General features: G+C 46.6%; 1 protein-coding gene across 3 annotated transcripts in view; it reads right to left on the bottom strand.

The window, feature by feature from the left end:
* Positions 1-6,778: 6,778 nt before the first annotated feature.
* Positions 6,779-15,516, bottom strand: part of SGCG (sarcoglycan gamma) — a 62,901-nt gene continuing 54,163 nt past the window's right edge. For all 3 annotated transcript variants that reach the window (XM_084767469.1, XM_084767471.1, XM_084767470.1), the window contains exons 7-8: positions 10,943-11,066; positions 6,779-7,504 (exon numbers count right to left, since the gene is read on the bottom strand). In XM_084767469.1, coding sequence (XP_084623595.1) covers positions 7,328-7,504; positions 10,943-11,066 — 301 coding nt within the window. In that variant the 3' untranslated portion in view covers positions 6,779-7,327. The remainder of the gene's footprint in view (positions 7,505-10,942; positions 11,067-15,516) is intronic.

Genomic DNA, 15,516 nt, shown 5'->3' with positions numbered 1-15,516 from the left:
CATCAATGCTGCTGCCAAGCTGTGCTCCTTAAATGTTTTCTACAACCCCATGGTACATCTGTAATCCCAGTAGAAATTGGCAGTTGCGGTATAGATTTTAGTTATGCATCAGTCAGAGCTGGAAGCGTGTAAGGAGACTGACTGCCTAGTATTGCCAGGTAGCTGGGCAGAAGTCTATAAGACACTGGCCCCACCTGAAGGCCGGAAAGGAGTAGAAGCTCAGGCACATTCTGCAGATGGAAATCCCCAACACTTTGATTTCTAAACTTGCCGCCCATTGTCTTAAGAGATATGACTTAATAGGTATGATTTTTTTTTTATTTAAAAAAAAACTGGCTGGAGAGATGGCTCAGAGGTTACGGGCACTGACTGCTCCTTCCAGAGGTCCTGAGTTCAATTCCCAGCAACCACATGGTGGCTCACAACCATCTATAATGTGATCTAATGCCCTCTTCTGGCCTGCAGGTGTACATGCAGGCAGAGCACCGTATACATGATAATAAATAAATAATTTTTAAAAACTATCTGTCAGAGTTCTTCAAGGAACAGAACAGATAGGATGAACTAATAAAGACCTATATATTAGTAAGAGATTAATCAGGGTGGCTACAAGCTATGGTTCAAGTAGTCCAGCAATGACTGTCTCCTAACGGAAAGGCCAGTGATCCAATATTTGTCCAGTCCACGAGACTGCATGTCTGAGCAGTCCCAGTCTGATGCTGGAGTCCCAGAGAAGTCCTAGAGTGCTGCCAGCTCTCAGTCCACACTAGAGCGCCACAGTGCTCATAGCAGCAAAGGTGTGAGTCAGCGCACAGCGAGCATTCCAGTGAGAGTGAGAGCAAGCGGATGGCAGCACAAGCTTCCTCTGCGCCCTCTATGTGGGCTGTCTCCAGAAGACGCAGTCCAGGATTAGGATAGGTCTTCCACAAATAATCCAAAAAAAAAAATCCCCCACGGGGGCGCCCAGCTACTTGGGCTTTACATCCTTCCAAATTGTAATCAAGTTGACAACCAAAATTAGCCATCACACAGACCCCCTGAGCACGCTGAGGGCTGAGCCCCACTGTGTTAGGTCTGGGGATATGGTGGGGACATCCCAGCCTGGCTGCCTCTGTCAGACCAAAGCCTGCTATGGTTTACCTAGCAATGGGCTGAAACTAATCTGCATACTTTCTAAAGCCAGATAAGCTAACTTTTACTTAAAGATCGTGAGTGTAAATATGAAAGAGTGAAGGGGGGAAGGGTGCCCAGGAAATGCCCTTCCTATCAGCCCTGAATACAGAGTAGTCCCTAAGAGGCCGGAAATGAAGTGGGCTGTGTTCTGTTAGCTGCTTTTCATACACAGTGCTCACACTCTTTAAACTACCGGCTTATACTTAATGCAAAGTTCATCCGTGTCCCAGGCTATATAAGTGTACATAGTGAAATTTGAAACATCTAGCGCCTGGCGGGAGCTGGTCTAGACCCACTGTTATTTGAAGTCTGGGAAAGGCCAACACCCACGGGAAACAGAGGCTACTGAGAACCATACGTGAGGAGTTCTGCCTCATTTGCTGTTCGGCAAGACAGCTGATGGGTGGCTTGAGGCAGCGCTCGGTCAACATAGCTCTGCCGTATCGCAAGAGCTTGGCAGCCTTCCGAGAACGGCGTGGGAGTGTCTAGTCAGCCAGTGACTCCTGTCTTGGCGTTCTGTTGCCATAAAGAGACACCGTGACCACAGCAACTCTTACAAAGGAAAGCATTTCCCGAGGCTTGCTTAGTTTCAAAGGCTTAGTCCTTTGTCATCACGGTACAAAGCATGGCAGCACGGACAGATGGACGGACGGACGGACGGACGGACGGACGGACGCAGGCACGGTGCTGCAGAAGCAGCTGAGAGCTCAGCGTCCAGGTTCACTGGCGTCAGGAAGGAGGGAGCCATTGGGCCTGGCTTGGGCTTTTGGAAGCCCAAAGCCCAACTGCAGCCAGCGGCACGCTTCATCCAACAAGGCCCAAAACCTCCTAATCCCTCTCAGGTGTTACTACTCCCCGATGACCTAGCAGTCAAGTATATGAACCTGTGGAGGCCGGTCTTATTACACTGGATGCTGTGGAGGGTGGAGCCTGCATTCTGCTGTGTTCTTGGGCTATAAAGCCAGTCAGTGTCTATGCAGCCATCTTCTCTGGTACTGCTAACCCCCCAGGACACGTGACTCATCTTCTAGGCTCAGGCTGGCTCCACCCCCACATATGCTGCAGTCCTTAGTGGTTGTTTCATGGTACTGGCATCTCCAAAATGCTGGCTTCTCTACTGCAATTGGACTACACCTTCACCAATAGCCTCTGATAGGTTCTCTTCAGGGACCCTGCCCCTGCCACATGGTGCCAAATCTTAGCTTCTCCGTATGGCTCCTTTAACACTGGGGCTTCTGCAGCAGCTGAGGCTGCATCTTCACCAAAGGCTTCTCCTGGCACCAAACCTCAACTGTTCTCCACAGCCCCTTCATGCTTTGGAAAAGAGACTAGGGAGACTCTTACACAGTATCAAATTCATCTGCCAGCACAAGGTACAGACTGGCCCCTCTGGGTCACAGCCTTTACCTGCTGACCTTGGTTTGACGATAGATAGATAGATAGATAGATAGATAGACAGACAGACAGACAGATAGATACCAGCATAATTGAGGTAAAATCTCCTAAGAAATGTTTTCTCAGTGTCAGAACACACAGAGTAGGGCAAGGCTCTTCCAGAAGATTTTGCCTCCGTGATTCTGGTCTTCTCTTAATCACAGTTGAGTCTTCATCCCCAGGTGACCAGTGTTGATTGTCCCAACAAAGCATAGTTTTCACTTTAGTGATTCAAAATCATGTGATCAGCCTCGATAACGACTCTCAAACGTCCCTCTGAAACTTCACATCCGGGCCTCCGTCATCTGCAGTGCTCTGTCTTCTAAGTTCTCACAACAGCTCATTGTGCTCTGAAAGCTCAGTGGCTTTTCTAGCCCAAAGTCCTTCCACAAATCTCCAAAAACACATGGTCTAGTTTCTCATAGAAATAGCCCACTCTTTGGTACCAATTTCTGTCTCACAATTTCTAATGCTGTGATGAAACGCCATGACCAAAAGCAGTTCGTGAACAAAAGGGGTTATGTTAGTTTACAGGTCCCTCTCACAATCTAGCCTGAAGGGAAGTCAGGGCAGGACCTCAGGGCAGGACCTCGGGGCAGGACCTCAGGGCAGGACCTCAGGGCAGGACCTCGGGGCAGGACCTCAGGGCAGGAACTCAGGGCAGGACCATGGAGCCAGGAACTGAATCAGGAGCCACGGAGGAGTGCTGCTTGCTTTCCGTGGCTTGTTCAGATTTCTTTCTTAACGACCCGGAGCCACCTGAAAAGGGATGACAACCCACTATGGGCTGGTCCCTCCCACATCAATCACTATTTTTTTTTAAATGTCCTACAGAGCAATATTTTTCTTTAAAATTAAGATCATAATATAATTACATCATTTTCTCCCCCTTTCCTTTCTTCCCACAAGCCCTCTTTTTCAAATTCATATCTTCTTTGAGTCTCACAGTAAATTCCATGATCTGTGGCTCTTACAACCTTTCTTCCCCCAGCCAATCCTTTGGAAGGATTTTTCTCAACTGTGATTCTTCTAAGATAACTCTATCATGTGTCAAGTTGAAAAAACAAACAAATAAACAAGCAAACCCAGAACCAAGTATTTATCATTATAAGCCTTGCTAGGTATGTTCTTGAACATGAGAAAAATTAAATTACATGTACCTGTAACTTTATATTAGGGTTCTAACAAAGGATAAATTCCTTATCACTCTGAAGAAGGTACTCTAAGCCGGGCATGGTGGCGGCGCACGCCTTTAATCCCAGCACTCGGGAGGCAGAGGCAGGCGGATCGCTGTGAGTTCGAGGCCAGCCTGGTCTACAAAGCGAGTCCAGGACAGCTAAGGCTACACAGAGAAACCCTGTCTCAAAAAAAACAAAACAAAAAACAAAACAAAAAAAAAGAAGGTACTCTATACACAGCATCTTCCAAGATGAGTTTATAGAGCTTAGGAGCACAAAAAGTTATACATTTATTCCTACCTTCTTGAGAGAGAGAGAGAGAGAGAGAGAGAGAGAGAGAGAGAGAGAGAGAGAGAGAGAGAGAGAGAGAGAGACACAAATACATGTTCATCTGCCTGTAAAGGCTCAAGGTTTTCATGTCAGCGATCTTTCTTGGCTGTTCTTTTGAGGCAGTGTCTCTCAGTCAAGCCCAGAGCTCACTGGCAGGGCTAATCTGTTGTAGTAAATAAAAAATAACAGCTAATAGGGTTTATTATTAAAATGTGTAATTATTGTGGTAGTTATTAACCCCCTACCATAATCAATAAAGGACACAGACACCTGATAGATTTTAGAAGAAGCCTGATTCTATCTGGGGTGGGGCAGATACTAACTTCCTACGCTACCCTTCATCCCCCAGCCCCACATCCTATGCCAGCTGCTCTAGCCATTCGTATCCAAGCTACTTCCCATCCATGCTCCATAAATATAGAAATCCATGGTCTTCATCTGGGCTGGTTTCCTCCATCCGTGCCGATCTGGCCATGTGCTTCTCTCTACACTACCCCGTGGCAACTCTCCTCCTCCTTCCTCCTCTCCTCTCCCTGTTCTTCCTCCCATGATCCATCTGTTCCCAAAGCCCAAGAGCCTCCGGTCCACCCCTCACGTCTGCCTTGCCCAGGTGTAGGCCTTTTATTCAGCCGATCAGGGAGGCTTAGGTTACACAGCAGTACTCGGGGGTATGTGAGCATCTCTCCTAAGAGAGCAAGCCGACCTTGGGGAGCAACATAGTTAACAATCAAACACAAAGCACCAGACCATGCTGTTTACACTAACCAGCTTGTCTGGGTGTTAGCCTGGCGCAGGGCCTTCCAAGGCTGTTACTACAGGTGGTGGCTATGCCCACCTGTCACTTGGGTTCTGGGATCAGACTCCAGTCCCCTGAGCCACCTCCCCAGAGCCTGTCTTCCATCCTCATGCGTTCTCTTTGACTTCACTCCACCATTGGAGTCTCTGGACTCTTATGTGAGAACAAAGTTGACTTATAAATGTTCAGTGATCCTGTGTTAGGTCTTGGGGGCTTGAAGACATTGGTTAAGCACAGACTTGGGAGGACGGCAGAGCAAATATTGACAAAATAGCTGACCTTGACAAGAGACATGTCACAGAAATCAGAGATTTAAAAAAAAATTAAAATTTAATTAAAATTTAAAAAGTCCACCTCTGTGACTCAGGAGCTCTGTGCATGCAGGTGTTACTCCCAACTTCATAGGAAGTCCTGTATTTTTACTTTGCTGTTTCCTGTGTGGTGTATGCTGCACTTAAAAGGGGGGCGGGGGGTTGGAAGGGAGCATTAGACAAACTCCATATTAAATCAGCACTAAAGAATTCACTTTTCTTCCTTCTCCTGCCTCTGAGATGAGAGACATATTTGACTTATATTAGGGTTACATATCTGTGAGTGGGAAGCCGAAGGAACGCAGAGAACCATGGCATTGGCCTGACCTCGCTGCCTTGAGAGGCACGCGTCATAGGTTTCTCAGGGTAGTCCATGGCTCCTGGGGCACAATGTGCCTTCCAGTTCCCGAGAGACCGATGCTCTCCCTCGGGCAGTAAGCACTCACACTGCTTTGTGCTTCTCTGTGTGTTTCCTCAGCGGTCAAGGAAACATGGAAGCTTGACAGGACCATTGGTCTTAGACATTAATGTCGCGTGTCCTGTATAGCTTGCAAACGTGTCCTGGCAACTACAACTGTATTGATCCTGGCAATTGCCATTATATTCTGTTTCTGATAAAGGTATAAAAAGTCTGATTGATCTCAATAAAATTGTCACAGCCTCCGTCTTGCTGTGACCCCTCCAACCCGAGCCTGATTTCATTCCTCCCAGCCATCTCAGGTGACTTTGGCCCCATAAGTAAGCACAGGTGCTTATGCAGGACAGTTGGTCTTACTCCATTTTAAGCTGCCTAAGCTTCTTCTAAGACGGCTCAAAACAAGCAAACAACTTCCATCACCTTTTTAAATGATAGGAAACCTCTTAAATTATATGTATCTGGATGGGTCTGTGTGAGGGTATGAGCTGTGTGTGCAGGTGCTGGTTGGAGCCTGAGGTGTCAGGTATCCCCAGACCTACGGTTAGTCACAGGCGGTTGTGAGCCACTTTGCGTGGCTGCTGGGAACCAGACTCAGCTTTCTACAAGAGGAGCGTGTGCTCTCAACCACTGAGCCACTTCTCAAGGCCTACAGTGGGCATTTTCGCTATCAGTGAAATGGCCTCCACAGAAACCTAGGAATGCGCTGTGTTTTATTTTTATGGACGTGTGCAACAACAGGTACTGTGTGCATTCACACACTGCATGACTGGTTCCACGCGGCTTCACTCCTCCCCTGTTTGTGGAAGTCAGCACTGGGTCTGCTAGGCAGAGGCTCGCCACTTCTTCCTTTGATCCTGAGAGATGACAGCCCTTGGGCACCAGTTAAATATGTCACATTAGCATCCTACATCTATGCATACAGCTGTCCTAGTTGGTGTTTTGGCTGGAGTAAGTATATCAGAGTTCCCCAAGGGGAAATGATGAATGTAGGGTCATGTTTTCAGTTAATATCAAGAGTTACCTGGGACCTTGTGCCTTATGACTGACAGGCCTTTATCATCAATAATTTCAGGAAAATGTACACCTACTCCAAAGGAGTCATGAGCATTTAAGAAAGTAAGACACTTTTAAGCTCTAGTCTGGAAAAAAAAAGTCATTTTTATTGCTCGTTGGTATGTATATAAAAAGCGTGACTAAATTTGTGTAATTTCTTCCCTTAACTACCTATTGAAAAATCATATGAAGCTCAAATCCCCTCTAAGCCCTGGAGATCTCTTGGTGAAACCTGACCCACCGCGCTCCGCTGAAGGGAGCACCTGAGGGTTAGTGTAAAGGAAAGGCTGTGCACAGCTGGGGCATTTTAGAATCCATCAGCCAGCTGGGCCTCTGCGAGGAGATAGCTATGTGCCCTGAGTATTATAAATCACTTGCCGGGCACATGAGAGATGTGGGAGGAGCTAGAAAGATGAGAACGCTGTGAACAAGTTGTCGGCATGTCTCTGTGTCATCGTGAAACCTGGTAGTCTGGGCACCTGGTAGGTAGTTCCATCAGCGCATCGCCCCGCGTGCCTCTAAGCGCGTTAGCAGTGAGTCCTCCAGCTCCGGTGCAGCTGCCAGGGACACGAAGGCTGAGGCCAGGGCTCTGAGCTCACCAAGTCAACGCAGGTGCCCTGTAGACCAGCAGTGGTCAGAGACAGATGTGGCTGTGCTCCTCGCAGGTGGTGGCCTCACCAGCCACAGACAGGTACAGCTTCCCGTCAGGACACACACAAATCTCATAGAACCCGTGAGGGCTGCCTGCAGCGGGGCCCCGTGTCCCCTGCTTCACCTTGGGCAGACCCACGGTTGCAGCGTCAAGCACCAGCTGTTGGGAAGAAAGTGAGACATGAGGACGGAGGAATGCACTGCACCAAGGAAACTCCCAGCATATCACACACACACACACAAGCACACACACACAAGCACACACACCTTACACACACCACCACATACAGACACACCACACATACTCACACACACATACACCACACACACACACATCACACACCACACACATACACACACATATCACATACCACACACATCACACACCACACACACACATCATACACATATACACACAGACACCACACACACCACACACACACCACACACACACTACACACACACCACGCACACACCACACACACACATCACACACATATACACACAGACACCACACACCACAAACACACCACACACACACCACACACACTACACACACACCACCCACACACCACACACACACCACACACACACTACACACACACCACGCACACACCACACACACCACACATACACACACCATACACACACACCACACACACATACCACACACAGAGACACACATACAGACACAGACACACACGCACGCACACACATATACATACACCACATACACGCACACACATATACATACACCACACACACCACACACACACATACACACGAGCTGGGTTCTGAGCTGGGCACCTACCTGCCTGTGCTTGCATCCTATCAGAAGGCCTGCTTCTTCTAACTCTATTTAACTCCTATTCTTTGTGCAGGCCAGGCTGACTAGCATTCCTCAGTGTGGAGAAAGGCCGTACTTTCCTTTACCCTCTAGCTGGGAAAAGTGACCCATTGTTTTCCAATTAGTTCAGTATAGTAAATTGCTTTTCAGTTCTGTGTTGCTTCACTCTTGTTTTTTTTTTTTTTTTAAATGTCTTTTGGGGCTGTAGGGATGGCTCAGAGGAAAGCCCTAACTGATTTTCCAGACATCCTGGAAATGAGTTGAATTCCCAGCAACCACATGGTGACTCACAACCATCTATAATGAGATCTGATGCCCTCTTCTGGCCTGCAGGTGTACATGCAGGCAGAGCATTGTATACATAATAATAAATAAATCTTTTTTTTTAAATGTCTTTTGAAGTTCTTTGACAAAACTGACAGAATTATTATGTCAATTCACACTTGTGATCTGTGTCGACTTTATGCTAAATGCTCTCCTCCCTTTAGGATAACATACAGTCCACAGGCATGGGTTCATCTTTACTAAACCTGTGGATCTCAGACTTTATCCTGCTTTGATTTGTGATTTGTTTTTTTGTTTGTTTGTTTGTTTGTTTTTGTTTTTTTAAGGAGAGACAATTGAATTCACCTGACTAGCTGTTGACTAAACTCTTAGTATTTCCTGAACCCCTTCTGCCTTCTCCTAAGTGCTGAGCGCAGAAGACTGAAGCCAGTGCAAGGACTGTGGGGACCACCAGGATTGGCTAAGCAGGAGCTCAGGCTCAGAGCCATTGGTGAGACAGGGAAACCGTTCTGCTGAGACCATGAGAACAGCTGCCTCGGGCAGCTCGCCGCTTCCTCTCAACGCTCCCTCGCTAAAAGGGAGTGAACGCTTTGTAGGATGGCATAATGTCTTCATTGTCGGACAGCTTAAAGCTCTCTTTAGTTTCTCTAGCTCTCAGCCGTGCATTCCCACCTCCAGATGAGCTGTCAGAGCACTGCTAGCTGCAGGACACACAGCTTGCACTGAGTGGCCCTGCACAGCAACAGTGCAGCAGCGACCTAGTGACCCCCACCCCCCACCCCACCCCCCACCCCCGTGCAGGGCCAGGGGATCACTGAGTACATTTCTTCCCTGTTAACTCGGCCTCTCTGCCCTCTCCTGCCGTGTGGTTGGTAGGCTCATGGTGTCCACTGACTTCTGTTCCTCCACTGACAGCCCACCATGTGTTGGTGTGTTGCTGTTTGCTGTGTTAGGCCCAAGTCCTGGCATCTAGCCTCCCTTTGCTCAGCTCCCAGCCCTGGGGAATGGCAATTGGAATTACAGGTCCCGTTGTGTGCTACATGCCAAAATGCCGCACACACGATTCACAGATGGAAATGCGACCATTAAAAACAAAAACAAAACAAAACAAAAAAAACCCGGAAGCTTTGTGAAGTGGGTGGTCGTACTGTGTCTCCACAGTAAGATTACAAAACCCTGGATCTCCGTCTTTGACTTTGCCAGTTCCGGATCTTGTAAGTTCCTAAGTTTCAGTTTGCAGATAATGTTCATGTCTTCCTTGTGGGGCATCATTGGCTGGATTGCCCACACACCTGGAGTGGCTTCTCGTGACCTTTAAGACGTCACCAAGCACCCTAGCCACATTCTTCTATTCGTATTAAATAAATGTCATTTCAAAGTGTTATACGAGTGTCTCAAGACCAGAAGACATGATTAAGCAAATATTTCCCTCCATTTATTTAATGAGGAGACAGGCACAGAAAGCCAGCAAGCCATCCAGAATTCACATCTATATCTGAAGCATAGGACCGATACCCCAGAGGCGCCCGGGCTTCCTGATTCGCGACTCCCCTGTGCCCTGCTCTCCTGGCACTTTGCTTTACAAGTGGTTTCTGCTAACTGTCCCCAGTGCAAGCCTGGGACAGAGCTGGGGAGGGAGTGGGTAACCATGCTATTGACTTAGGACAACACACACACACACACACACACACACACACACACACCAGAAGCAGGAGCCTAAGTGCACACAATTACACCCACACTCCAAAATAACATTATGATGGGGTTGTTTTAAAAGAATCTGAATCAGTGCCTTCTTTGGACACAGAGGCAAGGTCCCGATCTGTGCAATATGCACTGTATGCCTGCAGTCAGCTTACGCTCTAGCCTGTTGCTTTACTGTAGACTCTATAGGCAGCCTGAAATGCCTGGTTTCCCCAACTGACTGAAGCCGCGCCTTCTCTTTCTATTAATAAAGTTCTACAAATCACATTGTAGGGTGTATCTTTCTGGATTTGGGTCCCAGAAAGGAACCTTACTGCAGCTGACCTTTGAAAAATACTCTTTTTTCCTTGTTCATTTTATTTTGCACTAAATTCTACGCGAGCAAGCTTAGTGCTCTGGACAACAGAGGATAGTTGTCATTTGCACACAACTCTGTAATACCCATGCAGTGAGTCAAACACTGCATCACTAGGAAACAGAGAATTTGACGTTGTCTGCATGTCCCTGAAGTCTGCGGTGCTTTTCCACAACTGAGAATAACGCCATGCAGACGCCAGTGTAAGAAAGCGAGGATGAGTGCAACTTTCTGTGGCTTTCTCCAGCGCTTAGGCGTCTTTTCTTCCTCCTCCACACTGTCTATGCTCTGCCTTCCATCGTGTCTTGTTACGGACCAGCGGAAGGTTAGCATGCTGATGCTGTGATTGATGCGGCACTCGGGAGCCTCCCCAGCGCGCGTGCGCAGAGCGCCACTGTTGAACTCACCACTCCGTCAGTACTCTGCATGACGATGTCCATTTGAGAAAGGGCCTCCATCTTCCCAGCCTGAGCTTTAACATGAACCCCCCTGGGGGCATCCATGCTTAGACTTCGAGTTGGGGATTCTAACCTGAAAAGAGAAGGGCGAGGGGGAGGGCGGGAAACGTTTAAAGGCATCCTTAAGCTGGGAACAACAGCTAAGAAGCTTCCGAGCCCGAGTTACTCAGAAGCCTGAGGTGGAGCTTCTGAGTTCTAGGCGAGCGAGCGGTTCTGGCCAGTGAGGACCACCGGCCTGAAGGACGAAAATAAGTCACCATGCCGTTAGCACGTGGCTTAATGTGCAAGTGTATAACTAAGGAGGGATGCAGAGTCTTCAAGAAACTTGACGTCACTCATGAGTGTTGACGTTCTCTGCACTCAGGGATCCAGAAATAAGTCTTCTGCTTTGCTTTCTATTGCTGTGATAAAACGCTGACCAAAAGCAACTTGGGAAGGGAAGCATTTACTTCAGCTTACACCTTACAGTTCGTCACTGATGGAAGCCAGGGCAGGAACTCCAGGCAGAACCTGAGGCAGAGCCCAGGTAGGGGTGCTGTTCACTGCCTTGCTTTCCATGGCTTGCCCAGCCTGCTTTCTGACATAATCCAGGGCCGTCTGCCCAGGGGTGGCATGCTCACAGTGGACCGGATCTTCCCGCATCAGCCATCAATCAAGAAAACACCTCACAGACACGTCCACAGCCTATCTGATCTGTCAGTTCCTCAACTGAGGGTCCTGGTCACAGGTGACTCTAGTTTGTGTCAAGGTGACAACTAACCAACACAGTAGCAATGAAACAAGCATCCTACTAGTGACAGCCTATGGAATTAGTGTCCTCCATACACAGGTGCAGTCAGCTGACAGCTGTGATCATGTGCGGATGGCACTGCAGGAGAAAATGCCATTGGTGAACAAACAACCTAAACAAAGATGACAGCATCCTATTTTTCAGACCATAAGATGCACTCCACTTTTGGGGGGGGGGAAATTAGGGTGCACCTTATGGTCTGATTGCTGCTTTTACTGTTTTTCTTGTTTAACTGCTCTAAAAACTGGCTGCATCTTATGGTCAGGTGCGTCTTATAGTCTGAAAACTACAGTAGTTGGTTAATGCACAAACTCTCAGGGGAGGAAAACCTGACAGATTCAAGGACAAATGCATTTGTTCCACGTTCCCATGGCAGCAGAAAATGTCTGGTCTAGCTTTCACGTCTTTTTAAAAATCTTTTGAAATTGTTTATTTACTTGGGTGGTGTGTGTGTGTGTGTGTGTGTGTGTGTGTGTGTGTGTGTGTGGTCTGAGACCAGGGTCAAACCTTTAAGGATTTAATGTTTTGGTTCCTAAGAACTTGGTTTTTCTCCCTGAAGTGACTGGCATTATCAATTGAATATGTGACATACTCAAGACACTCTGTGCTCCCTTGTGCATCATTGTTTAATCAGCTTGCTGCTGGCTCCATCCCAGTATAGGAAGGCTGTCTGCTGTCTCTCGTCAGTCATCCCCTCCCCACCAACCTGCAAAGTGTGTAGAAGAGGCTGCGCTTCTTGATAACTTGATAACACAATAATCTGCTTGGCACAAGTCATCAGCTTCTGCCATATTCCCAGGTCCCAACTTTTTTATATCCTTTCTTTTTTCATCCCTGGCCATCCCCCTTAGGGTATTGTCACAGAAAACTGCGCTGGTCCAGGTCGATAACCAATATTTCCACCTACGTTAACACACACACACACACACACACACAGAGAGAGAGAGAGAGAGAGAGAGAGAGAGAGAGAGAGAGGGAGATCAAACAGATCAGTGAGATAAGTGAAAAATTTTTTAAAGATTCAGAAAGAAAAAGGTTGTTTGTATAAAGTCAAATGTTCTGCAATGAATGATATCTTTAAAGATATTTGTTTTTATTGTAAGGTGTGTGTGTGCGTTCATGACTGTGAGCACACACACATTAGTGGAGGCTGGAGGAAGACATTAATTCCCTAGAACTGGAATTACAGGCAGCTGTGAGCTGGCACGTGGTACAGGAAATCCAGCCTGGCTCCTCTGGAAGAGCAGCAGTGATCTTAACTGCTGAGCCAGCTCTCCAGTCCCATGTATCTATGTTCTTATACAGTACTCTATAATACATACATACATACATACATACTACATACATATACATATATACATATATACGTATACACACACACATATATATATGTATATATATATATATATATATATATATATATATATATAGAGAGAGAGAGAGAGAGAGAGAGAGAGAGTGTGTGTGTGTGTGTATGTGTGTGTGATGCACCTGTCTGTGTTTGCCCCGTGTGTGGGTTACTCCTTGTGGGTACCATAACTACAGATATTTTTATTTCAGGCCCACCAGCCACACCATCTCAGCTCTTTGCTGATGTAAAAGAATCTCTATACAAGGTCAGGTTGATCATAACTATGTTTATGCTCAACATACCCGATGGCCTTATTAATCAGCAAAAATCCCCCAACCACAAGCCCAGCTGCCTCAACTGCCAGGCACACTTTCAATCAGCTAGAACTGCTTGTTAGCAAAATAACTTGAGTCAGAGCTCACCACCCTGTTCCACACCATCCGCCCCCTCCCCGCCCCTGCATTCCCCCCCCCCCCATGTATGAGCTCATTGCGGTTTTCACCTTTAAATATGTAACACAACTTCCCCTGAGGACACACAGTTCAGATCCTGGACTGGCCACCTCCCTGAGCTCAGAAAATAGGGCTTTCATTTTAAATCCTCTGCGTCTGAGTGAGTTTTCTTGGCTTCTACCCTGAACCCAACACAATATGGCTACTGGGAACTGAACTCAGATCCTCAGCAGGATTCTCTTAATCACTGAACCATCTTTCCAGCCCCAAATGATACCTTTAAAATGCTGGTGTGAAATTATTTGCCTGGGACAAGCACTCTTCTGTGAAGGAAATTAGGCATTTCGGGCACAAAAGTTAAGTGCTACAGATGTACAGGTCTTCGTTGAAAAAGCTTACTTTTGGAGCTCAAAGCCAGAAAGGGGGAAAGGGTACTTTGAAAAAATTAACATAATGGGGACTTGATAAATGGTTCTGGGGTTAAGAGCACTGACTGTTCTTTCAGAGGACCCAGGTTCAATTTCCAGCAAGCACACAGTGGCAGCTCCTTACAGTCTGTATCTGCACTTCTGGGGTTTCCAGTGCCCTCTTCTGGCCTACACAGGAACTGCATGCATGTGGTACAGCGATAAACACAGAGCTTAAACACTCAAACAATAAAAAATAAATCTGAAAAGAAAAAAAAAAAAGTCAACCAAACAGCCAGGCATGCTGGTCCATGCCCACTGTGCCAGCATTTGGGAGGCTGAAGCAGGAAAACTATGAGATTGAAGCCAGCCTGGGCTACATATGAAGACTGTTTTAAAAAATTAAGCCAGCTAAACATGTTGATAAGACCATTTGGCCTGTGAACATGTCTGTGGGGCGTCATCTAAATTACGTTAACCGAGATGGGTAGGCCTTCCCACTATGGGCAGTACCATTCCCTAAGCGGGGATCCTAAACTGTCTGAGTAGAGAAAGTGAGTTGAGTGAAAGTGTGTGTGTATTTATCCTCTGCCCTTGACCATGGGTGCGATTAACTGCTTCAAGTTCCTGTCACCTTGACTTTCTTACAATGATGGACTATAATTTATAACTGGGAGCTAAGTAAACCTTTTCTCCCCAAAGTTGTTTTTGTTAGGGTATTTTATTGCAGCAACAGAAACAAAACTGAGTCAGTAAGCCAACAGGTTTATGTTTAACTCTGAGAGGCATAGGGTTTTTTTTTTTAATGGTAGCACTCACTTTAAAGCGAATCTCTGAAATGTCTCTTGCTTCAAGATGAATTATTTTATAAGATACTAAATAATTTTATGCCTTAATAAAATATTCTTCATCCTCAATGATAATATTTTTAGTATTGATCTTATGGGCCTTTATAAAAATTAACGAGCAGTATTATAATGCAATTATCATCACTATTAGTTGTTGTTCCAATGTCTCTAGATAAATAGCATGGTGAGATAAGATTCAAAGGTTAAGCCAAGAAACCAGGATGATCCTAGTGAAGCTTGCAGTCAGATTTTCTTTTTTACCAGAATATAACATAAATGGCCTCTAGGTCAATTTTGATAGAATCCTTGTGCCCCCTGAAACTTCATGCTCTCCCTTTACTGTCTGCATTTCTGTAGTGTTCTGAACACCCACCAGAGTCACTCACTGAGCTCTGTGTACAACATTTAAGACTTCATTAACTTGTCAGGTTACCACAGCAACGACCTCATGTGGCAGTACTTTTTTTCCTCTCTGTGATAGAAGCTTCTAAGAAGCAACTTAAAAGAGGAAGAACTTCTTTGGGCTCACTGTTTAAGGAGGTGCAGTCCATCATGGTTGGAACAGCGTGGCAGCAGGCACTCTGGAACACTGGGAGATTCAGATTATGTGCTCACATCATGGTAGGTCAGGAAGCGAAAGGTACTTGGGTCAGAGCCTGCTTATAACCCACATGT

Source organism: Acomys minous (genome assembly GCF_964271855.1).
Source record: "Acomys minous genome assembly, chromosome: 18".
NCBI lineage: Eukaryota > Metazoa > Chordata > Mammalia > Rodentia > Muridae > Acomys > Acomys minous.
Note: the sequence above shows the minus strand (reverse complement) of the source record. Positions and strands in the feature narration are given on the sequence as shown.